Source organism: Manis pentadactyla, chromosome 8, assembly GCF_030020395.1.
Source record: "Manis pentadactyla isolate mManPen7 chromosome 8, mManPen7.hap1, whole genome shotgun sequence".
Classification (NCBI taxonomy): domain Eukaryota; kingdom Metazoa; phylum Chordata; class Mammalia; order Pholidota; family Manidae; genus Manis; species Manis pentadactyla.
In genome coordinates, this window is record NC_080026.1 from 6318337 (window position 1) to 6345405 (window position 27069).

Sequence of the window (27069 nt, forward strand, 5' to 3'; positions counted from 1 at the left end):
TATAAATATTCTTATCCTACTCAGGCCAGTTTTAAGCGACCAATGTGAAGTCAGCTGTCTTGCAGACTTTCTGAAATTGTAGCGGTGGGCCCTCCTGGGCCAGCGTGAGCCGACTCCAGCACGGATGTGTTCGTTCAGACAGCACCGGAGAAGTGGCAGGCTGAGGCTGGGGGTAGAGCATTACCACGTGGATGGAGGTGACCAACTAGAAATTGCCCAGATGTTCATACCCGACAGAACATTTGGAAAAGGACTAAGAGGAAGTTTCCAGGGTCGTCGGCTTAGGTGGGAGAGGGAAGGCCATGGGGAGCGTTCACTTGGGGAAGCAGTGTCTAGTGAGCTAAGAGCATGTAGCGGGCTGGGAGCAGCCATGTTTACGGTAAAGACTGAACAAAGAAGAGTAGGAGATGGGGAAGGACAGGAGAGAAGTAGCAGGAGAAACGGGACAGGTCTGGAGAGAGCATGAGGTGATAGAGGGTGGGGTTTGGCGGTGTCTGCAGCTTAGCATTATAGCAGCAGCAGAGGAGCGCGGAATTACATGACTGGGAAGCCATCGAATCTTGGGGAGCAGAAGAGTCCCCAGTGGGGACAGGTAATATTTTATAGGAGATGGAAGAATGAGGGTGGGCATAAGAAAGTAAGGGCAGAAGTTAGAGACAATCTTTAGAAGAAAGAGACGCTGGACGCAGTGACTGGCCTCAGAATAAGCTAGTCTGGGCCCCTCCTGGCCCATTTGGGTAGAAGCATTGGGGAGAATGGAGCATGTTTGTGATGGATGTAGGGGTGCTAAGGCCTGACCGTGTCTTGGAAGAATAAGTGGATGGATAGATGCGGAGCACAGCGGCAGGCATTGGTCTTTAAGGGAAAAGGGATCCATTTTTCTAGTGTCTAGGAGGGAAAGAGGCTGTAAAGGAGAGAGAGTGAACTTTATTAGGAAGAGAAGGGTCGGGTCTGGGGTGGATGGACTTGGTGTAAGGAGGTCCATCAGGGTAGCGGGTCAAGTTACTCGGGCTGGCAGGGCTGAGTGAAGGCGCATCCCCGGTGAGCAGCACAAGCTGAGCCTGCACGGCGGGGCCCAGACGTGAGCCACTTGCTGAACTTGCCCGTGTCCCAGTTTCCCTCTCACAGATGGGGGGATAAAATGATTCTCAGCTCACAGGGCTACTGTGAAGATTAAATTGGCGAACCTACTTAAAGTGCTCAGGCATAGGACTGTTACATAGACAACAGCTGCTGTTACAGGCTGGGGAAAGGGACTAGGCCAAGAATGCATGAAAGTGCTGGCTAGATCAGGGCTGACCAGGCTGGGGATCTTGCTGAAAGGAAGATTCTGAGTTAGTGGGCCCCTGAGTGGGACCCAAGAGTCAGCATTTCTAGCAAATTGCCAGGTGATACCATCGCTACTGGTCTGGAGACCACACTTGGAGGGTTGTAGCTGTAGGAGCACCGACGTCCCAGCTGGGAGCGGCCGGTGGTCATGCCGGGCAGGGCTGTTCTCCCCACTCTCTGCTGAGCCAGCAGCCTTCCTCCCAGGCGTGGACAGGACAGGAGGGGGCCTGCGTGCACGGGGCGCTAAAAAGTAGCATCAAAAGATGAGCTGTGGGCTCCTGCCCTTGGATGAGGGGAGTGAAGCCAGGAGGGCTGGTGGAAGGGGCAGGAGAGCCCAGTGAGGCCCTGCAGTAGGTGGGGGACCGAGGTGGCAGACGGGTGGTGGTCAGGCACAGAGGCCACATCAGAGTGGAAGATCGGGGGACAGGAAAAATTTTACTGCTTAAACCTTGCCGAATCTAATTTTATTGTTTTATTTTTGATGATTTAGAAGGCTTTTTGTTTGCTCAGGGGTGCCTCAAGGACATAACAATGATTAGAGACCTTCTTTATACTTCTGGGTAGCAGAAAGCCTGATGAGAGAAAAGCGACTGGGTGCCGCCCTCTGCCATGTGCAGTCGGCCCGTGGGGCCCTTGGCGGGGGAGCTTCCTGGCTCACTGGAGCCAGTGTGTTCAACAAGGGGAGTGCAGGGCTCCCCGTGATGGGCAGTCCTTCCAAGGAGGAGTCAACCAGGCAGTGGAAGCACCTGGCAGCTGCGTGGGAAGGGGGCACGCGGGGCTGGACAAATGCTTCTGAATTTCGGTTAGTGATTCTTTGGGTCCCCTTCACCCATCACTGAGGACTGTGCTGGAGAAACACACTCCCACTTCCGACGTACCTGACACCCTGTATTACTGCGTGAGTTTGATCCTGGACTCTCTTACACTGCCCTTCGTATCCTGCCTGTTCTGGGTCCTGCTAGTTACAGGAGGCTCCCGTTAGAGGCGCCCACCGGGAAGATCAGTCTGACAGCTCCAGAGGCTTTTCCCTCGTTGCTGGGACTCCCGCTCCCTGGCCGCTCAGCCCTGTCCCGGCTCTGCCTCTGACATCCGACCCTGGGCTTCTGAGCCATACTGTTTCTCTGTCTGTCTGGCTGAGCCTGACTTCTTTTCTTGTGGGAATCAGAACTTCAGTTCATTTCTTTTGTGGGTTTTCATAAAGGTGCTGTTTAGAGAAAGGGAAGCAACTTGCCTTTTCAGAGGCATGGGGTAGGTAGGACTGCTCAGTTGTATTTTATTTCCAGGCTTGGGAATAAATGTTACTACTGGACGTCTTAAAACTGTTTAACCTAACTGTTGCCAGCTCTGACCTGAGGACTTTGTGGGCTTATTACTCTCTAGCTATCACTCACATTGAGCTCATTTCTCTGAGAAGCACATATTTTTTTGTAATCCCGACAGAAAAAACTTCGTTCTACCTCCCACCTCTTGGCTTTACTAAGTAACAGAATAAGAGCCATGTGATGGTAATGCAGTCAGTTTTAAGGATGAACGACCCCCATTCTATTCTTCTTATTGTAGGGAATGGGGGAAGATAGAGGCTTTTAGAAACCTTTTCTTGAAGTTTTTACTTTGAAGAGTGTTCTTCAGTTACTAAATAAGAACCCCATTTGTTAAACTATGTGAAATTTAGTTGCCTTGTCTGTAAAAGGTAGAAGTTGTTTCCTGTTGTCCCTACAAACTCCCTACAAGGATGTAGCTTTGTAACATTGCTTTCTGGCTTCTTCAGCAGAGGTCACATTGTCACATAAATGCTCCATGAAACCTGGGGCTTAAATCATGCTGCAGGTTTTTCCCCCTTGCAGTAAATTGAGAGGATGTTCTTAATGAACATATTTGTATTATTCTTGCTCCTCTTAGACCAATTTTTTATGCTTCATAGATGTTTTTAATGTTCTTTGTCTTAATTTCTACATTTATTTAACATTTATTACTTGTAGGCTCCTCACCATTTCTTTCAATGTCTGAGGTTATAATCCTAAACGGGTTTTTTTCCCCCTCTTCTAGCAAATAAAACTAAGTGGGAGACAGGCTTTTAAATTATGGCCATATTATTGTCTATGGTTGGATTCTGATTGTAAAAATGGAACTGACAGCCATGTAAACATAGAGTGAGAGGAAAAAGAGCATAAACTGAATTTTATTTTAGGGTGGGAAGCTGCTCAATTTAAGTATTTTCAGAAAGCAATTTCCTTTGTATAATCTCTTGGGTGAATATTTGAAGAATACTAATTCATCAACCATGCTTGGTTTTTTCAGTTCCAGCAAAGACATTTTGTTTTGTTTCTGATACACAATTTTATCTTTTATTCTCACTTCTTAGTCAATAGTATGCTTTGTAATAGAGGTGGCTTTAAATTTTTTCTTTTAAATGTCATTGACAGGCTTTCCTCTGTGTTGCTATCATCATGATTAATGTTGCTAAGAAAATAATCAATTTTATTGTATATTTTGACAGAAAATTATTTTCTCTTCCCCTATGCATTTCTTTGTAGCTTTAAAAGGAGCAATCCGTTCTGAAAATCCTGAAGTACATTTCAGCATTTTTTTTCTACAGTACTTTGCTAGCATCTTTAAGCACTATTAAAATCACTATCATTAGAATAGGTCTTTCCAAAGACTCAAAATGCAAGTGGAAAATAATACCTGTCAAGCACAGAAGGGGTTGTTACTGAGGTGAATTAGTTGTTAAATGTTTTTTCTGAGTGTAGAAAGCAAGCTTTCTAAAAAAGAATTGAGCATAACTGCAATTATGAGTAAGAACTTTTTCCTTTTTGACTTCTCATGTTGGAGTTCCAGTCTTCTGGATAAGTGGTCAGGCTTACTTTTATACATTGTGAGCCCACGTGGCTTACGACTTCCCATGATCAGGCATGTGTTAAATGATTCCTTGACATTTAAGCTCTGTAATATTTTCCTTGGCATTAATGAAGCTCCTGTGATGTAACTAAGTTTCTGTTATGGAAAATAGTCTTAATTCACATCATCATCTTTCAAAGTCTTCATGGGACATTTTTAGACAACTTCTTTTTCACAGTTAATGTTCAATGGCACAAGCCGACTCACATCTGAATGGAAGTCTGAAGGCTTTCTTTCTTGCCTGAATTTTGTTCTTACAGCTGTGTGATCTTTGGTCCCTTCCTGGACTTGCGTGTCATCTGTAAAACGAGGGGCTTGGACTAGACCGTCTCCAAGGTCCCTTTCAACTTGGAGTTTCTCTGAATCACTAGATCACTGGCTGTTATGTTCACATCATGTTCCTCTGGTACACTTTTTTGTTTAATTGCTGGATGTTTCAGTTCATTTTTTTTAGGGCAAATTACTTTTCTCAGGGACTTTACATTCTCAGTCGTACTACCTTTTAAAACTTTTTTTTTCAACCACAAACACTTGTGGAAAGCATGCCCATGGATTACATCTCTACCCTCCTTTAAAAAACAAAAAATGAAATAATTGCAGAAGGCTGATTATAATCTGTGTAGATTACCTGGCGTGGCTGCTCCTGATTTTGCTGGGTTCCTAGCAATCTCACAAATTCTAAAAGTGCTCCGAGATGTTTAAGAATAGTTTGATACTGTTTTGTTATGCTCAAGTAGGTTGAGCAGAATCCTGGGAAAACAAGCATGACGTCGGGCTGTGAAAGAGCAGGGTGGCCCCACAAGGGCAGTTGGTCTTTTGCCTTACATTTTAGATCATTGATACCCCGGGGAAGTATGCTTCAGCAGCCTGCCTGATGCCCCTGCCTCACTTCCGTCCACAGTCCCACTGCTCACGTGCATTTCCTTGGGCAGTTCTGACACCTACCATGTGACCTTTTATGTATAATGATTAATCAAGTGTTCACTGAAGCCTGAGTGAAGGACAGGCTTGATCCTTCATGGCTGACGTGTGCGGTATTCCTCCAAAATATTTTCGTTCTACATGTTGCTTGGTAATGTATTTCAAGAAGGCAGACCCTTTGGAAAGAGCATGAGTGTGGGAGTCTGGAGGCTGTGTGGTCCTTTTGTGTATTAACTGCTGTTAGCTCTGAATGTACACCCACAGGTTCTTTTCAGGGAATGCGTTTGCTATTCACCTGCGTAGCACCGCGAGCTGACACTAGTCATATTCGACTAGTGAAGAGTGGGGTGGGTTTGTTTTGATTCAGGTAAGAAGAGTTCCTGGGTCAAGCGGTCACCTTCATAAAACTGAAGACGGCGACTGGGAGTGGAGTGACGACGAGTTGGATGAAAAAAGTGAAGAAGGGAAAGCAGCTTTTTCTCAAGAAAAGGTAAATACTATTGGTGATAAGCTTACCTGTGTACATTTTACTTTTGTGGTATTTTTGTCTGTGTGTGTATATATATATTAATGGATACATAATTGCTTTACAGTCACGAAGAGTAAAAGAAGAAAATCCAGAGGTGAGTGGTAGTTATTTATTTTCACTTTTTTTTTTTTTTTTTTTGCCACTGTCCCCAGCTCCCACCCCTGAATACCACTACACGCACACACAGTTACAAGAGTCTAATCCAACTGGAGAAGAGACTTCAAAATTCTGTTCTCATGGAGTAAAGAAAAAGAAATGGCATGTGCACGTTGCAGGACCCGTGTCTGAGTTTCTTTGGGGCTGATTCCTTTAGTGTCTCAGCCTCAGTTTTGTCCCCTGTGAACTGGTGATAATCAAACTCTTACAAAGTCGCTGTGAGGATTGATGAAACCACATACGTAAAGCATTCACTGGAGTCCTTGGCACAGACTAGGTACTCAGTTGATGTCAACTCAGTCATTACTGTCATGTAGAAAATATAGTAGGCATGCAGGTGAAACTTCTTCAAGATTTTTAGTTGACAATAAAGCAAGATATGAAAATGGCTAGAAAGCCTAGGTTGACTCTGTTGGTCGTGATTTGTCAATACCCTGGGTGACTTAGTGATAGGGAGTGCTCTTCGATGAGCTTTCTGGTGAGAACTGGACATCTTGTTTACATTTACTTCCTCTTATGGTTGATTATCCTAATGCCTAAGCTCAAAGGAGTTGGTAATTCTCCTATGGGAAATTTGAGCCTATTTAAATAGCTCCAAATATTTTACAGACCTAGCAATTTATACCTAAAAAACAAGACTTTGGGGCCAACCAAATGATGTCCATCCCAACTCTTTTTTTAAATACCAGACATTTTCCTTTAGATTAAATGGGGTAAATCCTATCAGTCCACTTTAAGTGGCAACAGCCACTGGACCTTCTTAAGACAAAACAGAGCTCCAGCCACTCCTTCCCTTGTGGTGCCTCCCTCCCTCTGGCCTCTTCCCGTCCTTCATGGCACATTGACAGGCCTTGCCTAGGCCAGGCACATGCACACATGTTATGCTAGGTTTTGAGCATGATCTCAACTAGGTATCGTCAGCTCTGCCCTCTTCTTGCCCACCTTCTATTTTATCCAGAGTCAAGTGCGGAGTCAAGGTGTTTCATCTAAGAGTGCCTCTAACTAAAAGCATCAGTGCCTCTAACTAAAAGCATCAGTTAGAGTGCCTCTAACTAAAAGTACAAAAGAACATGACTCAGGGAGCATTACTGCCTCCAAAAGCGTTTGTTACGAGTTCACTGCAGGAACCTTCATGGGGTGACACCCAGTGAGTCCTGCCTTACTCGTGCAGAATGATGGTGTAGGTCTTTCCTCATGAGGATTTGTTAAGTTTATTGTGACAATATCTTACTATGTGCTGGGTGAAATTGCTCCAGTAACTGATTTGTTATTTGGAGAATAGCCGTATCTTTAGAGCAAGAATTTTTCCTGTAGAGATAGGAAAGACTCATGTATAGCATGCTGTCAGTTGATCACCAGGCATCACTATTGACCTTCTTGGGTGGGAGATTTGAAAGTCTTCAGCACTTCCCTGTATTTAGACGCACTACCCAGTGGTATATCTGTGACTCCAAACTAGCTTATCATTAAGGAAACAGAGAGACTTATTTTTGTGAAAGAATACATGTTTTGAATGTAAATACTCCCACCAAATTTTAGGAACAATCAGCCCACCTGCTGTTGTATAGCTTCTCAGGCCAGTTTTTTGTTTTTTTTGCACATCGGCATTTCAGTACCATGGGCTGTGTAAGAGCTGCTACAGTGAAGGTTCCTCTGTCCTTTAAGCTTTTAACTAAAGTAGCCCCTGATTTGCCAGCCACCCCAATTCACTGTAAATGAAGTAAAAGGCATTTTTAAAATCTATTATAAAGGGAAATAAAATTGTTGAATATGTAAATATTCAGCAAACATATATATATGCCTACTGTTTTAGTAGGTGTTGGAGATGCTTCTGTGAGAAAAACAGAGTGAAACCCCTGCCCCCTGGAGCTTTCATTTTGATGGGAGTGGATAAAGAACATGCAGTAGCCTCATAAGTAATAAAGCATGTGTTTGTTACAGTGGAATAGGATTAATAGAGAAAGATGGAATGCGTAGACTGTACAGGTAGTCTGGCAGGGGTCAGTCATTTGAAATGGCTTGGTCATGGTAGGCCTTACTGAGAAGGGACATGAAGACTTGTTAAATGTAGGGTAGAATTAAATAGGGAAAAAAATGAGGGACCCCTTCTACCCTGCTGGTCCCTCTCCCCCTGTGACTGTCCTGTCTTTCTGCAGACGTTATCCATTTGCGATGTTTTCTTCCAGACTTTTTTTTGCTCATTCACATTCAAATAAGTACATAAATCTTTTACATCATTTTAAAACATGAATAGGATTATAAAAACTATAAATTTTCTTTTCTTTTTTTTCTTTTCAACTTGCCTTATCTTTGAAATCTTTCCACATTAGTTGTTGTAGATCTGCCTCTTTATTGTTAACTGCCAGGTCTCATCACCTTGGGTTGATTGAAATGGCTTCTTTCATTATTTCTTACTTGGTAAGCGTTAAGGTTGCTGTTACAAACTGCCTTCTGCTAATATGTTTGTGCATGCCTTTTGAGGGGCTTACATGCAGGTAAAGTATAAGTAGGTAGAATTGTGATTGCTTTGTTTGACAGTCAGCTGATTTTGAATTTTTATAGCTGCTGTCAGAAGGTGTACCACTTCAAATATCTTATATTTCACTTGTCAGTTATCCTCAGTACAGCTAAAAAAAAAAAGCTGTGTCATATATACAGCCTTTGGTAGCATATCTTATGCCTTTAAATACCTTTGAGGGAGAAAATGCTTATCTCTGCCAAATGGCATGTTTAAATGTCTGAGTGTTTATATTATAATAAGCTTTTCAATAATGCTTGTCATTTAAATCACAGTTTGGTTATTTACTTGACTATAAGTCACTGTAAGATTGGGATAGTATTTTATTCATATTTGTGTTCCCTGTGCATCCAGTAGACACTGTATACATGTCTGGTGACATGGATACCCACACACTGAAATACAGACATTAAACAAGCGCCTGAATAGGCATGTCATATTTATAAGTAGGTGGAGTGTGGGAATGATCAGAACATGTTGTACAACTGAGCTGAAGTTCAGAGAAAAGAGCCTTAGTAGTTCCATGTGCAGGTGAAGTTAGATGCGATAAAGGAATATTTTAGAAATGCTTGTAGTAAGGCAGAATGTCCAGGTGTTACAGCATTAGAGAAGATTAAGAAGGCCAAGGCTGGGTGTTTGTCAGAGGACACTGGGTGACATGCCCAGTACTGGGACATAATTGGAGATCACCCTCAGTCCAAGAGAGTTTCCAGGGAGAACTATAAAGTCCCAGAGTGACACCATTTATCTTGAGAGTCATAGCCAGACCCATTGAAAATTGGTTCTTCTGTGTTCCTAGCCTGATTTTTTTAGAACTTTTCAAAGAATTAGTTACCGACTGGTAATTAACACTTTGCAATAAGTAGGTGACTTATGCTAATTTCATTTATTTACTATTCCACTTGGGTGGTGGAAGTCAGTGGTGACTAGAGGTTAATAATGTAGCAATAATATTAATAATGAAGTTAATCGAACAAATATATTTCATCTGTGCCTGATTTCTACATGGAGCTACTGTGTTAGGCACGGTAGGAGTAACACAAAAGAAAGCAAAGAGCCTACTCTCTAGAAGCTTCTTATCTCTTTGAGGGTGGGGATCAAGATAGGGGGCCAAGGTATTTGCAAGCACTGGCTTCCTAAGGAAAGTAGTGTTTCCTAGCTTATATGGCATCCTAGCTTGTATAATACCTTCCAACTACTATTTCATTTTTTATTTCCTTTTTGACCAATGATTTCGGAATCTCTTTTTTCAGCCTCTGAAATGATATGTGCTTTATATTTTTGAAAATCAATTTTGCCTCATTCCCTAATTTTCTATATAAAATTAAAACTCACAAGTCCAGTTTTCTTTTGGTTTCCTTTAGCCAAGGAGGGCATTTGTTAAGGTTTCTATTAGGAAGCATTCTTTTTATATCAGTCACTCCACTAGGTGATGTGAAAACAAATGGTTTGCAATCCCGGCTCCACACCAGAAAAAACAAAAGCTTTAAAAATGCAGTTGCCTAGACCTAGTCCTCCGGGTGTGATGTGGTAGTTTGGGGTGAGGTTCAGGCAATTCTGATTTTTAAAAAGCTGCACACATGATTTGATATGTGGCTGGGATCAAGGACCACCGACTGGGAAAACTGCACCAGTCACTCTGAATCCAGAAGTCCACGCTGGAATCCAGGAGGATTGTGTGCTGAAATCCCTGAAGGTTTATTTTAAATATATGTCTATAAGAAATATCAAAAGAAAAGAAAGATGCTTCACAAAGCCCATGGAAAAGTTGTCCTTATTTTAGAAAGTGTAATGAATCCAGGTGGGAAGGTTTATTGACTGAAGCCCAAAAACGAGAATATTTGTAAAGAGAGTCTAGGCTAGGTTAATTGTGAAAATGTTCTGTTTCCTAATTCTGGTAATTTTTTTTTTCTGAGGAGAAGATGCATTGGGTATGCGTTTAGGTTGAGTTGATTTCACTAGAGATTAGACACAATGTGAAAGGTAAAATTATTGCTTATGTTAGTCATTGCTGTTGCCTGTTGATTATTAAAGCTGCCTTGAGCTTTTTAAAGTTATTTCTGATGACATCATGTTTTCCAAATGCCTGTCAGCTCTCATATGTGTGTGTTTGATATCCATCTGTAGATGGAGGGGAAGATTTGGTTTCTCCCTCCGAATTTATTATAGTTAGCATCAGTCATCACAGACAGCTTTCAACCTGACAGGTTTATGATACCAACTCCTACAAGGGATTCGGGTGGCAGGGGATTGGCTTCCCGACTAGTTGTCAGAAATCTTCCATACTTCTGAACATAAGCCTTTTATTTTGGACTAATTTTAGATTTAGATCTAAATCTAGATTTAGAACCTCACCCAGGTTCCTCCACTGTTAATTTCTTACATGGCCTGGGTATGTTTGTCACAAGGAAGAAACCAACAGGGCTTTGTTCCTACCAACTACACCTCACGCTGTATTTGTAGTTCACTAGTATGTCCACTAACATCCTTTTTCTGTCCCAGGATCCAATCTAGGATAACACATTGCATTTAGCCACAGTATTTTTAAAAATAGAAAATGCTAAGATGGAGCAGAGCACTATGAAACGTTGGAAAGCAGATGTTGTCCCAATCTTCGTTCCAAGTTCTTTTCTTCTTTTACTCGATCCCAGAGGCCTGTTCCCAGGGTGATGTCCAACATTAGTCTCCTCTTTTTCTCTTCTCCCTCTTGTCAAAATACCCGTTCTCTCCAATGTCTCTTACAACAAACTGTTTAAAAGCAAACAACAAAAATTCCAATAGACAGTTTATGTTATACTGTTGATGAATGACATCTGCTTAATGTATTAGCTTTTACTTGTAAGTTTATACATTTAAAAACGTATGCCCAAAAGGCATGCCCTAAACTGACAGAACAGGGTCCATAATGGTGAAATTTGGGGATTACAGTTTGTTGTCCAGGAAGATGGTCTGTACAGGGAACTCCGTTCCCCCCACTCCTGTGCATCTCTCCGCATGTTGTGAGGAATCATTTGTCTTGCTTGTGCACCCATGAGCCAGAGCCTGATCCCTTCCTTCCGTGCAGGGTTAGAGCTGCACAGTGCGGCGGCACAGGGTTCCAGCCCCCGGTCTGGGTGACTGGCTCTCTGTTCTGATGACCACCAAGAGTGAAGGAGCAGGACAGGAGATGGGGCTTTCCTAGGGGAAGGAGTTGGCACCTGTAGCACATGCATGCCATCAAAGTTTCCTAGATTACAGTAGTTCTCGGACTAAAGGTTGGCTGTTCTGTAAGTGCTGATACAGCTTTGGTTGTATTGCAAACCTTAAGATTGTGGAATGAGCCCAAAAGACTCATTACAAGCCCAAAAGAGTCTTTACTACAAGAAATCATTTGGTGTAGGCCCTGACCTTCTGGCTGGTTAATGAATACAGGCTGGTGGTTCTTTTAACATAGTCATTTTCCCACAACATTTCACTATGAAGATTTTCAAAATATAGCAACATTAAAAGCCTTTTATAGTGAACACCCATGTACCTGTCACCTGGATCCTGCCCTCTGTTATGTGCTTTATCATGTGCACATCCATTTACTCATTCATTAGTCCACTTCATTTTTCTGATGCATTTCAAAGTCAGTTGCACACATCAGTACTCTAACCCCCAATTCACTTCATTTCTAAATAACATAATTGTTCTTAAGGAAGTAGAGTATGAATTTTATGTCTTAAACGTTAGCAGACTCTTGTCACAGAGAATTTCTGATGACTCGATTATTTTAGAATTGATAGTTCAGAAAGTAATACATATATTTCATTCTTTCCACTGCTGTTTCTCTTTAGGGCTTTTGTCTTTCAAGTTTTGGTCAAGGGCAGAGTTCACAGTAGTAGGGCTTGAGGAAAAATATCTTTGGTATCACATTAGGGTCGTGAGAGAAAAAATACAGCCTATCACCTTGGCTTTTCTTTTGGGGGAAAATGTGTTTTAAAAATCCAACTGCCTTTATATGTTTCTAATATCCACTTAGTAAATTGTTCAAAGTAATGACTAAAGGGGCAAGTTTTACTAATCTGAACATTTTCATTGGTGGCCCTTAACTTTAGGTGAAATGATGTGACAAGAAAAAATGGTCCTAGGGCATCTTTCTGTTACCAAGAGTCAAATGTCCAGTAGTTCGTGCCTTTTCACTTTAGCTCAGTGGTCCTCAAAGAGCATAAGGATCACCCAGGGCACTTATTAACGATGCAGAGTCTCTGCTGTGTCCGTGAAATTCTGAATCATAGGCTAGGCAGGGCCCAGGGATCCTGAACACATGTCCCAGTGAGTCCAGTGAGGAAGGCACAGGGCCACACTTTGAGAAGTACTGCTTTTAAGTTACTTAAATTATTGATAATTTTTGTCTCTGATACTTGGGGCTTAATGTAACCACTCTGACCTTAGTTTTGGGTTCCTCAGCGCTGTAACGGCTGCTCTCTCCACAGATGGCGGTGAATGCCGGCAGTGTTTCAGAGCAGGTTCAGTCCCTTTCTGTGCAGGACTCTCAGGTACGTTTCTGTGCCCGTCATTTATGTTCACGATGCTTTGTACATAGATCTTTAGAAAACCCGGTATTTTAGAAAGACAATTTCAGGGTAGTGCTTCCAAATCAGGGGCTTGTAAACTGTTCTTTAATAGGTATGGTGAAGAGAGTCCTGTGACTATTGACCGTGATTTTCAGGACCTCCAACCTTTAAAATGATAGGTTCGAGATCAAGAGTTGATTCCTGGACTACTTCAGAAATTGCTGGTACTGTGTGAAATAAGCAAAGGAAATAAAATGACCCCCCACTTTGGTAGATTCTAGCCACAGAACATGGTAGTTAATTGATACTTCTCTGCTCTTGTTTGGATTTCTATGACCTGTTTTCATAATTCTTTTATCATTGAATTTTATGGGCCAGTTTATCTCTACAACTTGCCTTGTAAAAAACAATAGCCCAGTGACTGTGAAATACATTTATATTAGATGTTATATGACAAAAAAAGTGTGCTGTGAGTGGTGTTGGGGGCTGATGAAGGACGCCAAGCAGTGCGGGGGAGGAACTATGGGTATGGAGCTGGAGTGCAGGCCCCCGTTGTGCTTTTGCTGCGCAGTTAATAGGCAGGCCCTTTGGTTCTCAACCTGAGTGTGTTAGGAAGCATCACCCAGCCTTGGGATCACAGCCCCCCCACCCCCGCTTGCATATTCCACTTAAGTTCATTGCTATGGTACCTGATCTGTGTTTCTGAAAGCAGCTGTATACTGAGGAGACAGAATGATAGAATTTTGTGGTTGCAGGAAGCCTGTTTGAGGTGAGATAGCTAATCCTTGGCCCTTCCTCATAGCTGAGGAAGAAAAGCTTGCGGGGGTTGAATGCAATGCCTCACCTGCGGTCGCGCAGGTGCCTAGAGGCGGAGTCAGGACTCAGTTCCGGGCTCCACACTGCCTCCGACAACTCAGTGAAACACCTGGCGGTGAACTGTAGGGCTTGGGTGAATGATAAAAGGAAAGTTAGGAATAATAATGGGTCAAGGAGAGTAAAAGAAACAGGAAAAAGGATTAGAGTAAATAATATTGTATAACATGTTATATACATTTTCATATACGTTGCTTTGTTTTTCCAACAAACTTTTGAGACAGGTCTACGTCCAGTTTGTAAATGGGAAAATAGTTTCAGAGAAGGACTTGCTCATGGTTATGTAATTAGTCGGTGGCAGAGCCAAATCCCTTCTTTTTCTGCTCCAACAGGAAGGTCTGTTCATGTCGAGAGGTTCGTTGGAGTAGAGAGGGCCTGTTTATTTAGATGCATTCACGGTCGGTGATCTGCATTCAAGGAAACAGGTTCTAGGTGAAAATGGCAGGAGGGATAAGGTGGCCTCATCCATCAGGTCCCGTCTTCCTCCACATCCTGAAGTGCCGAACCTTTGTGTCTCCCCAAGGCCCAGTGGGTCTAGTCCGCGGCTCAGGGTACACGGCGCTCCTTTAGACGGCTGGCCCTGCTTCTTTGGACTCACTGAAGTTTATGCCATTTTGTCCACAGTGCCCCTCCTACGACTGAGGCTTGATGTGTGAAACATTTGTATCTGCATTTGAAATGGGAATTAGGCATCATTCCAACCTTCACACAGAGGTGTTATGTGGCTAAATAAGATCTTCTTGTGTAAAGACCTATTTCCATAAAGAAAGGGCTGTGTCAATCGAGGGATATCATGAGTTCATTCATTTGTTTGCACATTTACAACACTGTTTTGCTGTTCTGTTTTTCAAGGGCCCACCCAATGCTGGTGAAGACTGTCGAGCAGCTTCCTGTGCCGTGAACCTCGTCTTAAGGTTAAGGTAAATAATATTGTTTGGTTTGTATGGCCTTTCCTACTGTACAGTAGTCTGATCTCCTTCATTAACTTTTCATAATATTAGCTTAAAATAAAGTTGTTAACTTACTTGATTTCCCTAAACAGCCAGGGTATGGTGCATTCCCAGGACGAACTGCTCTCTTCTAACTGCTTACTAAAGAAGAATAAAAACAAAAGGCACCATCCGAGGGTGTCTGCAGGCTCAGTGTACCCTTATTAACTGCTTTCCCCTCGCCTTTTCTTTCTTAGGTTCTTCTTTTCTTTTCTTTCTTTCTTTCTTTCTTTTTTTTTTTACAATGTAACATCACAGTGAGAGATTTTTAATGAGTTTCTTTCACACTTCAGCAGTCAGTCCCTGACAGAAATAAACCATGCTTGTACTACAAGTAGCCTGTTCAGAACATTTTCCAGTGGCAGGTTTGATCAGCCGCTGTGGAGAAATGACAGGTATATTTTGAAAGAATCCTCTGTCTTCTAGGAAATGGAAACAAATGTAGTGCCTGGCAGGATAGTCTTTGTATCTAGTAAATGAAACCAGTCTCCATTTCAAGGATTTTCAGATTTTAAGGTCCATCTCAATGTATATTCTTTTTTAAGAATATGGTATCTCAAGACAAAAGAAATTGGTTTAAACTTAATTGCAAACAGCTTAATTTACTGGGTCAGTCAGAACACTGTCACATTTTTGAAGGTGTTTTAATTAAAGTAAGTTTATATACGTGTTCTGCTTTGACAGTTGAACAAGTGAAACACATGGCTAATGGACCGTTTTCAGAGTTGAGGCTGTAAAAAGTGGATTCATTCTCAAGGTCAGCGTTCAGCCCCCTGAGTTATCATGGTCTGTCAGGTAGACTGTTGTCACCATAATCTCCCCTTCCCGCTGATGGTCATCCACAATCTGTGGTGCGTATCACCTACTTACCAGGGAAACCTCCTAACAACCCTTGGTGTGGTTTAGTTCAGAGTTGATTTCCCCATCTAGAAGAGAAATTATTACAAGACGATTTTCCTTGTATCTAAAAGTAGCCTTGATTATGACCCATGATTAATGTACTTAGCAATCTCCAAAGAATAAAGTAGCCCCATTCCCTTTTTGTTCCCTTGGGAGCCAGGTACTCCTTTTATTTATTTTTTTCCCTTGTTCGTTTGTTCATTCATTGCACCAATGTTTATGAGAAGCCCACTCTGTGCTGGGCTCAGAGTCCGTTACTGAGATGCAGGGGTGAGCGAGGCTGCAGAGGTTACAGTCCAGACCACTGAGTGTGCAGTGTTGGAGATGACCTTTAGAATCCAATCATCCTGTCTCCTGCCTTATATATGCAGGACTGTTTTCTTTAGTGTCCCTGTTGGATATATACCCAACGCCTGTGCATCCTCCAGCTCATTATTTTTCTGTGATCACCCCTCTGACACTGAAAAGCTTTAACTTGTTCGGGTTTATCTTCCTCCTAAAGATGGAGCTGGTCTTCCTCTTCGGGGCTTCTTGGCCTCAAATTCTGCCCTTTAGAGCAAGTCAGGCTCTCCGGGTACAAGTCTCCTGGAGAGTGTTAAAGCACACATTCCTGAGCCTTACATCCAGATACTGTTTTGCTTTAGGTACTAGAACAATGGAGAACAAGTGCATTTCTCCATTTTTCTGAGAGCTGTTTGTATATTTACAAGGCTTGTTCTCTTTTCCTAGGCATACAGTGCAGGCAACGTAAGCCCTGCTTCTCACTATGGTTCTGTATCCCTTTCACAGTCCTGGCTGTTCACCTTCGTTGACATTCAGTGTGCACCTGCTCTGTTAACTTTTGCTCATAGGCCATGGTGTGTGTTCCCTGAGTTCATGGCTTAGATCCCTAGTATACAGGATGCTCCAAGAAGAAAGGGTTCCATGTGCAAATATGTTAAGATACACGGCATAGTATCCATCCTTCTGTGCACATACATACTTTCTGGGAAATCATAAGGAATTTTAACGTATTAAAGGTACTAAGAAGTTCAGTAGGAAAGGAATTTGTATTATACTCACCCCAAAATCTGTTGGACCTCAGAACTCTTTTCATGGAGTTATTTTCCAGTTTAATGTCCCTTTTAAATGCAACACCTGTATTTAAAAGCAGACCTCCAGAAATGGTCTTGGCAAGATGGAATATGATAGTAAGATTGTGTGATGTTTTTTTCAACTGCACTGTATATTTTTCCTAGATCAGCCCACATTTTCATTGCCCTTTGAAATAGCCTTGTCCTTGGTGACAATTCATCCTGACCTAATAAAACCTCTGATTTTGTTTTTTCCATTTGTAGGGCTATCAAGCCTAATTGTTTTTTGTTTTTTTTTTTGTAATTGAAGTATAGTTGATCCACAATCTTGCATTAGTTTCAAGTCTACAGCACAGTGGTTCAGCAGTTACCCACATTATTAAATCCTCACCCCCTCTAGGGAAGTTACTATCTGTCAGCCTGGGAAGATGTTACAGAATCACTGGCTCCATTCTCCACGCTGTACTACCATCCCTGTGACCAACTTATATTATGATTGAGAATTTTTATTCCCTTTTATCTCCCTTACCTCCCCTCCCACCCACTCCAACCCCTCCCCCATGGTCACCACTATTCACTTCTCAGTGTCTATGAGTGTATTAGTATTTTGTTCATTTTGCTGTGTTTTGTTTTAATATTGCACAAATAAGTGAAATCATAAGGTATTTGTCTTTCTCCACCTAGCTTATTTCACTTATCCTAATAGCCTCTAGGTCCATCCATGTTGTTGCAAATGGCAGAATTTTTTTTTTTATGGCTGAGTAATATTCCATTGTGTATATGTACCACCTCTGCCTTACCCATTCATCCCCTATCACACTGGCAACGTTGGTCCACTGGTTGTTTTTATTCCTGCTTATGACATGTTTCCTGCTCAGAATGAATGCAGTCAGTTTACTCTGCCTCCAAACAATCTCATGTCTTGATTTGTCACTTCCATCAGGGATCTACTCGAATATCAAACATCAAATAACTTTATTTAGAGAGCCCTTCTGGACATATAAGTTGCTTCCCTATCTTAGCTATTGTAAATAGTGTGTCATAAACATAGGGGTGCATGCATCTTTTTGAATGAGGGATATTATCTTCTTCAGGTAAATTCCTACAAGTGGAATTACTGGGTCATGTGGCATTTCTGTTTTTAGTTTTTTGAGGAACCTGCATACCGCTTTCCGCAGTAGCTGCACCAACTGACATTCCCACCAACAGTGTAGGAGGGCTCCCTTTTCTCTGCATCCTTGCCAATGCTTTTTATTTCTTTATTGTCTTTTGGATAGTGACCATTCTGACTAGTGGGAGGTAGTATCTCATTGTGGTTTTGATTTGCATTTTCCTGATGATTAGCGATGTGGAGCATCTTTTCATGTGCCTGTTAGCCCTCTGTATTTCTTCTTGGGAGAAGTGTCTGTTCAAGCCCTCCACCCATTTTTTAATTGGGCTATTTGCTTTTTGGGTGTTGAGGTATATGAGTTCTCTATATATTTTGGATGATAACTCTTTTTTCAGATAAATCATTAAAAAATATAATATCAAGCCTAATTCTGGACTGCAACTTGTGTTTTAAAACTCTCTGTGTGTCTTAACATTTATCATTGTAATAATGAGCCTGGTGGTTTTCGACTCATTGCCTGCCTACCATACATTTCACTCAGGATTGTCAATGTGTCATATTATTTACATATGGATATATGTCAGTTGCAACCTGATGAACTTACTTTTTACAACTTTATCCAAAACATGGATTAACATGTTCAACAGTTCAAATAGGGAAGACCTACTGGCATCTATGAGAAACCACTCACATTATGAGTAGCTTTTAATAATTAACTAGTATTGTTTGGTACAGTTGCTCAACCAGAAACAAATCTTGTTGACTCCACTGTCTTTCACTGGACATTTACATAACTATTCAGAAATATATGATAAAAGGATCTATTAAAAGTATTGCTGAAATTAAAACATATCAGTGGTATATTCCTGAATCCAACCATCTAGATACACTTTCAAAAAACAGAAATGAATTTTCAGTGAAGTTATGTTGATGCCTAATTGTTTGTGTACTTTTTTCCCTAAATATTGATAAGGTATTTATTTAACCTAGTGTTTTTCATATTTGAGAATTCTTGAATCTCTAAGAATATATTGTTGGACTCCTCTAAGGGCAATCCTTGTACTTTACTTTGAGAAATAGCCTTTGAAAGTTAAAAGCTCAGTGCTATTAAATTTTTGTGATATATTTCTTGAGCACCTACTCCGTGCATGCACTGCTCTAGGTGCTTTGATGTAGCAGGGGGAAAAAAATAGACAAATTTCTTGCCCTCTGGGAACCTCCATCCTAGAGTCAGGGAGAGGAATTACTCAAATACTCATATTACTCATATATCAGGCTCTCCGAAGGAAAAGCAGAAGAATAGTAAGTATAGGAGGTGTGATACTGTGTTAGGGAAAGCATGTTAGCTTTCTGCTGTGTGACAAACATAGTGGCTTGAAACAAAACCCATCATCTCACGGTTTCTAGAGATCAGAAATCTGGGCGCGGTTCAGCTGGATGATCAGCTGGGTCCCACCAGGCTGCACTTACGGCACGCGCCTCTGGAGCTCGAGGTCTTTGTTCAAGCTCTGTGGGTCTTAGTGTTCAGTTTCCTGTAGTTGTGGACTGAGGTCCTCTGCTCCTACAGGCCCCCCTGCACAGACAGCTTACAACCTGACTGCTTTTTTCGAGGGCAGCAGCAGGAGGCCATCTCCCCTTCCCTCCGAGGGCTCAGGCCTTCTGTGAAAGGCTTTCCACATGATTAAGACGGTCCCTTCCAGAGTGATCTCCCTTTTGATTAAGCCAAAACCAGCGGATTTGGAGCTTTAATTACGTCTATAAAATTTGTTCCTCTTTGACTCTTAGATAGTAAAGGAATTATCCTTGAATCTTTGGTAACCACGAATCTAAAGCCTGTAATGGCAATAAGTACACACCTATTGATAATCACCCTAAATGTAAATGGTCCGAATGCACCAATCAAAAGACATAGAGTCACTGAATGGACTGTCCATATGCTGTCTACAAGAGACTTCAAACCCAAAGACATACACAGACTGAAAGTAAAGGCATGGAAAAAGGTATTTCATGCAACTAACAGGGAGAAAAAAGCAGGAGTTGCAGTACTTGTATCAGACAAAATAGACTTCAAAACAAAGAAAGTAACAAGAGACAAAGAAGGATGTTACATAATGATAAAGGGGTCAGTCCGACAAGAGTATATAACTATTATAAATATATATGCACCCAACACAGGATCACCTACATATGTGAAACACATACTAACAGAATTAAAGGGAGAAATAGAATGCAATGTATTCATCCTAGGAGACTTCAACACACCACTCACTCCAAAGGACAGATCAACCAGAAAGAAAATAAGTAAGGACACAGAGGCACTGAACAACACGCTAGAACAGATGGACCTATCGGACATCTACAGAACATTCCATCCAAAAGCAACAGGATACACATTTTTCTCAAGTGCACATGGAACATTTTCAAGAATAGATCAAAACTCATGGTTTCTAGATATCAGAAGTCTGGGCGCAGTTCAGCTGGATGATCAGCTGGGTCCCACCAGGCTGCACTTAAGGCACTTGAATCTTTGGTAACCACTTGAGGCCACAAAAACAGCCTCAGTAAATTCAGAAAGATTGAAATTGTACGAACCAGCCTCTCAGACCACAAAGTTATGAAACTAGAAATAAATTACACAAAGAAAATGAAAAAGCCCACAGACACATGGAGATTTAATAACATGCTCCTAAATAGTCAATGAATCAATGACCAAATAAAAACAAAGATCAGGCAATATATGGAGATAAACAACAACAATAATTCAACACCACCAAATCTGTCAGACACAGCAAATGCCATGCTAAGAGGGAAGTATATTGCAATACAGGCCTACCTCAGGAAAGAACAATCCCATATGAACAGTCAAACTCACAATTAATGAAACTAGAAAAAGAAGAATAAATGAGGCCCAAAGTCAGTAGAAGGAGGGACATAATAAAGATTAGAGCAGAAATAAATAAAATCAAGAATAATAAAACAGTAGGAAGAATCAATGAAAGCAGGCGCTGGTTCTTAGAGAAAATAAACACAATAGGTAAACCCCTAGACTTATAAAGAAAAAAAGAGAGTCTACATACATAAACAAAATTAGAAATGAGAAAGGAAAAAATCGCTATGGACACCACAGAAATACAAGGAATTATGAGAAAATACTATGAAAAATTATATGCTAACAAACTAGATAACCTAGAAGAAATGGACAACTTTCTAGAAAAATACAACCTTCCAAGGCTGACCCAGGAAGGAAAAGAGAATCTGAACACACCAATTACCAGCAATGAAATTGAATTGGTAATCACAAAACTATGTAAGAACAAAATCCTGGACCAGGTGGTTTCACCACTGAATATTAGCAAACATTTAGTGAAGACCTAATACCCATCCTCATTAAAGTTTTCCAAAAAGTAGAAGAGGAGGGAATACTTTCAGACTCATTCGATGAGGCCAGCATCACTCTAATACCAAAACCAGGCAAAGACACCACAAAAAAAGAAAACTACAGACCAATATCCCTGATGAACATAGTTGCAAAAATATGCAACAAAATATTAGCAAACCGAATTCAAAAATACATCAAGAAGATCATCCATCATGATCAAGTAGAATTTATTCCAGGAATGCAAGGATGGTACAACATTCGAAAATCCATCAACATCATCCACCAAATCAACAAAAAGATGGACAAAAACCACATGATCATCTCCATAGATGCTGAAAAAGTATTCGACAAAATTCAACATCCATTCATGATAAAAACTCTCAACAAAATGGGTATAGAGGGCAAGTACCTCAACATAATAAAAGCCATATATGACAGACTCACAGCCAACATCATACTTAACAGAAGCTGAAAGCTTTTCCTTTAATATCGGGAACAAGACAAGGATGCCCACTCTCCCCGCCTTTATTCAACATAGTACTGGAGGTCCTAGCCATGGCAATCAGACAAAACAAATAAATAAAAGGCATCCAAATTGGTAAGGAAGAAGTCAGACAGTCACTGTTTGCAGATGACATGGTATTGTACATAAAAAACCCTAAAGAATCCACTCCAAAATTATGAGATCTAATATCTAAATTCAGCAAAGTTGCAGGATACAAAATTACTACACAGAAATCAGTTGCATTCCTATATACTAACGATGAACTAGCAGAAAGAGAAATCAGGAAAACAATTCCATTCACAATTGTGTCAAAAAGATTAAAATACCTAGGAATAAACCTAACCAAGGAAGTAAAATACCTATACTCTGAAAACTACAAGACACTCGTGAGAGAAATTGAAGAAGATACCCACAAATGGGAACACATCCCGTGCTCATGGATAGGAAGAATTAATATTGTCAAAATGGCCATTCTGCCTAAAGCATTCTACAAATTTAGTGTAGTTCATATCAAAATACCAACAGCATTCTTCAATGAACTAGAGCAAATAGTTCTAAAATTCATATGGAACCACAGAAGACCCTGAATAGCCAAAGCAATCCCAAGAAGGAAGAATAAAGCAGGGGGGATTACACTCCCTGACTTCAAGCTCTACTACAAAGCCACAGTAATCAAAACGAATTGTACTGGCACGAGAACAGACCCATAGAACAATGGAACAGAATAGAGAGTCCAGATATTAACCCAAGCATATATGGTTAATTAATATATGATAAAGGAGCCATGGATATACAATGGGGAAATGACAGTCTCTTCAACAGCTGGTATTGGCAAAACTGGACAGTTACATGCAAGAGAATGAAATTGGATTATTGTCTCACCCCATAAATAAAAGTGAACTCAAAATGGATCAGAGACCCAAATCTAAGTCATGAAATCATAAAACTCTTAGAAGAAAACATAGGCAAAAATCTCTTGAATATAAACATGAGCAACTTTTTCCTGGATGCGTCTCCTCAGGCAAGGGAAACAAAAGCAAAAGTGAACACATGGGACTACATCAAACTAAAAAGTTTTTGTACAGCAAAGGTTACCATCAGCAGAACAAAAAGGCTTCCTACAGTGTGGGAGGATTTATTGTAAATGACATATCCGACAAGGGGTTAACACCCAAAATATATAAAGAACTCACACACCTCAACACCCAAAAAGCAAATAACCCTATTAAAAAAATGGGCAGAGGATGTGAACAGACAGTTCTCCAAAGAAGAAATTCAGATGGCCAACAGGCACGTGAAAAGATGCTCCACATCACTAATTATCAGGGAAATGCAAATTAAAACCACAGTGAGATATCCAACATAATCTCATTAGGATGGCCAACATAGAAAAGACTAGGAAAAACAAATGCTGGCAAGGATGCAGAGAAAGGGGAACCCTCCTACCCTGCTGGTGGGAATGTAAACGAGTTCAGCCATTGTGGAAAGCAATATGGAGGTTCCTCAAAAAACTAAAAATAGAAATACCATTTGACCTAGGAAATTCACTCCCAGGAATTTACCCAAAGGAAACAACTTCTCAGACTCAAAAAGACACATGCATCCCTATGTTTATCACAGCACTATTTACAATAGCAAAGATATGGAAGCAACCTAAGTGTCCATCAGTAGATGAATGGATAAAGAAGATGTGGTACATAATACACAATGGAATACTCTTCAGCCATAAGAAAGAAACAAATCCTACCATTTGCAACAACAAGGATGGAGCTAGAGGGTATTATGCTCAGTGAAATAAATAAGACAGAGAAAGACAAATACTAAATGATTTCCCTTATTTGTGGAGTATAACAATGAAGCAAAACTGAAGGAACAAAATAGCAGCAGATTCACAGAGTCCAAGAAGGGACTAGTGGTTATTAAAGGGGAGGGGTGTGGGAGGGCATGGGGAGGGAGGGAGAGGGGTTTGTGGCGTATCATGATTGGTGCACATGGTGTGTGTGGGGTCACAGGGAAGACAGTGTAGCGCAGAGAAGACAAATAGGGACTCTGTGGCATCTTACTACACTGATGGACAGTGACTGCAATGGGGTATTTAGGGGGACTCAGTAAGGGTGAATGTAATAACCACATTGTTTTTCTCGTGAAACCTTCATAAAAGTATGTATCAATGATACCTTAATAAAAAAATGATTAAATGAAAAAAAATTATTTTGTCTTTGCTAGTCAGGTATTAGGAAACAGTGTGCTTGTCTTTCTTATCCCCTGAGGCCACGTGGACATGACATTTCTGTGTACTGAGCTCCATAGGCTTAGTGGGCAGAGACCGGTGTTCAAGCCGGTCTTTCGTTAGTCCTTAACTAATGCTATGTGGGTGACTGCCCTCTCCACATCTTGGAAAGGTCATTCTGACTTTTTTTTGACATAGCGTTTTGCAGACCTACCTGTTAGGAATACAGCTTCTTTCCTCCCCAGCACCCCATCCTCTTAAGCTGCCAGGTAAAACCCTCCCCTTCATTCTGTCAGTAGGAAACTGGGAATTATTTTACTTCTAACAATGTCACATTGTGTAAGAATTATTCATTCTGATCATCATAGGCAAAAGACTGAGGAAGCAAAGGCAAATTCCTTCCTTGAAAAAAATACAACATTGCTTAAACTTGCTTTTAAAACTGACCCGTTGTATGTAAGGCTGAAGAAAAAGGATTAGACCTTAGGCCTCAGTGTTATGTGCTGGAACTAGTTAACATGTAGATTTCCCTTTTTCTTGTATGTACTTTTCTGCAAATGTTCTCTTGTCCATTATGAATCTGGTAACCTCATCTATGTTATCAAAAAATTGAGAATCACAAAATTAGGTATAAGATAAGGCTATCCTCTTAAGCACAATCTCAGTGAGAAATATACCAAATGGCTCACCTCATAATATATGCCCTGTTGGTAGATGGTAATACAATTTCTAGTTTGAGATACACATTGTACAAATACTTTGCCATTAGTGTATTTTTCATAAAATAGAACAGTCATAAATTTGACATGAAACATATGTTTTTGAGAGTCAGACTCAGTGATTTGGAAAAATGATAAACTTATCAGTCAAATTATTAATTCCTTTGTGTCGGATGCTGTTCATAGTTCTGACAGCTCAGGCCTGTGGATGGCAGTTAGTTTTGCTCTAGGCGACTGAAACAGTTGTCGTGCCGAGATGCTCTGGGAGGGGACAGCCCATCGGTTTGCTCATAACATGTGTCCTGTTACCAAACAATATCACTAGGCCTTGATGGGCCTGTTAAAGACCCTAGACCAACAAAACAGTTTTCCTACTTATAGGGAAAATGACCTCTGTAATAGAATATTTTTTGAACAGAAATCCTTTACTATGTCAGTACTGCCTAATTTGGCTCATTAATTTAGTTTCTCTGTTAAAAAGTCAATTTAGCCATTGGTAATATATATACTTAGTGAATTATAATTTCATGAAGACAGCCGAAGCTGATAAAAACAATGTTGATCAGGGTTTCGGCATCAGTAGGCCTGAATTCTAATTGCACATTATCAGTCAGGAGGGATTAGAATTCTGAAGTGATTTCTCTAGCCTATAAAATGGGGTTAATTGCATAATTCTTATTAGTCAAGTGGTTGGGGGCTTGATTAATTTCCCCTGAAGGGTTAAAGAGTGTAGGCATAGTGTTCTGTTAAGGCAGTGCTCTTTAGGGCATGTTCTCTACCTCCCACCCCCACCAACAAACTACCTACTTAGGCTTTCTTTGTGCAAGGCTTTGTTGGAAATTCAAAGATGAATAAGGCAGGGTTTCTGCCCTCAAAGCGCTTCCTGTGTAGGTGGGGGGATCAGACTCTGCCCAAATGACTGGAACACAAGGTAAAAAGTGATCAATGTGGTAAGAAGACGAATGCAAAGAAGAGCTACGGGTGGTTAAAGGAAGGTGAAAACCCTTTTGTCTGATCGGCATCTTTGGGTTACTTGCTCGCATAGTAACCAGTGTTTATTTTTTTCAACATCCAGACTTGGAGAAGAGTAATAGTTAGGTAGCATCCAGGGGCAGCATAGGCTGTGATCTTTGGTAAGGGCCTTACCACACTTAAGTGATTTCTGTCAAGACCGTGTTGTTTTTCAGTGGAGTGATACATATTATTACGTGGGCACCAAGTTATTAGAAATATGATTCTTTAATATGAAAAATATTTGACATTTTACAAATTTTTTTTTTTGAGTGTTCTCTTTTGGCAATTTCCTTTCTTCTGAGAACTGGAGTCATTGTTGCACATCTTGGCTTCGCTGTCAGTGAGATCCTTGGAAAAGATGAGGTTGTGACTATGTACCGGACGCTGGGTGTGCTATGTCTTCTTTAATCAACATAAACCCCTACAGCATCGATAGTGTTGTTACTGACATTTCACAGATGAGATTAAAGTGTAAAACAATGGTGGTAATTTCTCCAGTATCACACAACTCAAGCAGAAAGGGGTCTTGAACCTAGGTACCTTGAACAGGCTGGCCACGTTCTTTTCCACTTGAGCTCCATTCAGTTCAGTTTTGAAAGTGCATGTACTTTTGAAGGTACACCAGTAAGAAACTGGTGTCCTTTTTAAGACTGTTCCATTTATCCATATGTCCATCAACGTTTCATGTAAATACTCTTTTAACAATGTTTCCTGATAGACTCATCATTAAATATTGTGACAGGAATACCTAAATACTCTGGAGGAGATGCTAAAGGTGACAGTGCTGATAACAATCAACATTTACAGTGTTTTATAGTTTTAAGAGCACTGTCCCATCACATGCCTTGTTCAGTTTTTCCTTTCGTCCTATTCGCTGCCCACAGACAAAACACAAAAGATTGGAGACGTAAAGTATCTTTCCTACAGTCACAGAGCTTAGTACATCGGTGGGAGACTGGGTCTTTTGATGTTAATCTAGTGTTATTGATGACATAGCACAGATGAGACAGGATGGTGCTGAGTGTAGGCCTTTTGCTTATACAAAATTCCTCAGTGAACATGGTAAAGGAAAAAAGATTGATAATCATAAAAATTTGGAACTATAAGGAAAGCAAAAGAGAATTAAAAACTATTCATTGTGAGATGTCATTTTTTTCTGACAATGGAGCAAGAAGATGTTTCTAAGTACAAATACTTTCAGCAATAGGGAATGTATTGAGTTCAATGTTTTCAAGCAATATATGGTCATCTTAGAAATTTTAAAAATCAAAGTAAATTAAAAAAAAGAAACAAAATCCATGATCTCAACACTGAGAAATACATTTTATTACCCTCTTGATAAATAACCTTATAGTCTTTTTTCTATACTTATGTTAATGAATACTTA

The 27069-nt window shown here is 40.7% G+C and overlaps 1 protein-coding gene across 1 annotated transcript in view; it reads left to right on the forward strand.

Annotated features, from left to right (window-relative positions):
• Positions 1–27069, forward strand: part of STK39 (serine/threonine kinase 39) — a 278894-nt gene that overhangs the window by 151445 nt on the left and 100380 nt on the right. Inside the window, exons 11-14 of the mRNA XM_036884016.2 lie at positions 5516–5638; positions 5742–5771; positions 12809–12871; positions 14615–14682. Coding sequence (XP_036739911.2) covers positions 5516–5638; positions 5742–5771; positions 12809–12871; positions 14615–14682 — 284 coding nt within the window. The remainder of the gene's footprint in view (positions 1–5515; positions 5639–5741; positions 5772–12808; positions 12872–14614; positions 14683–27069) is intronic.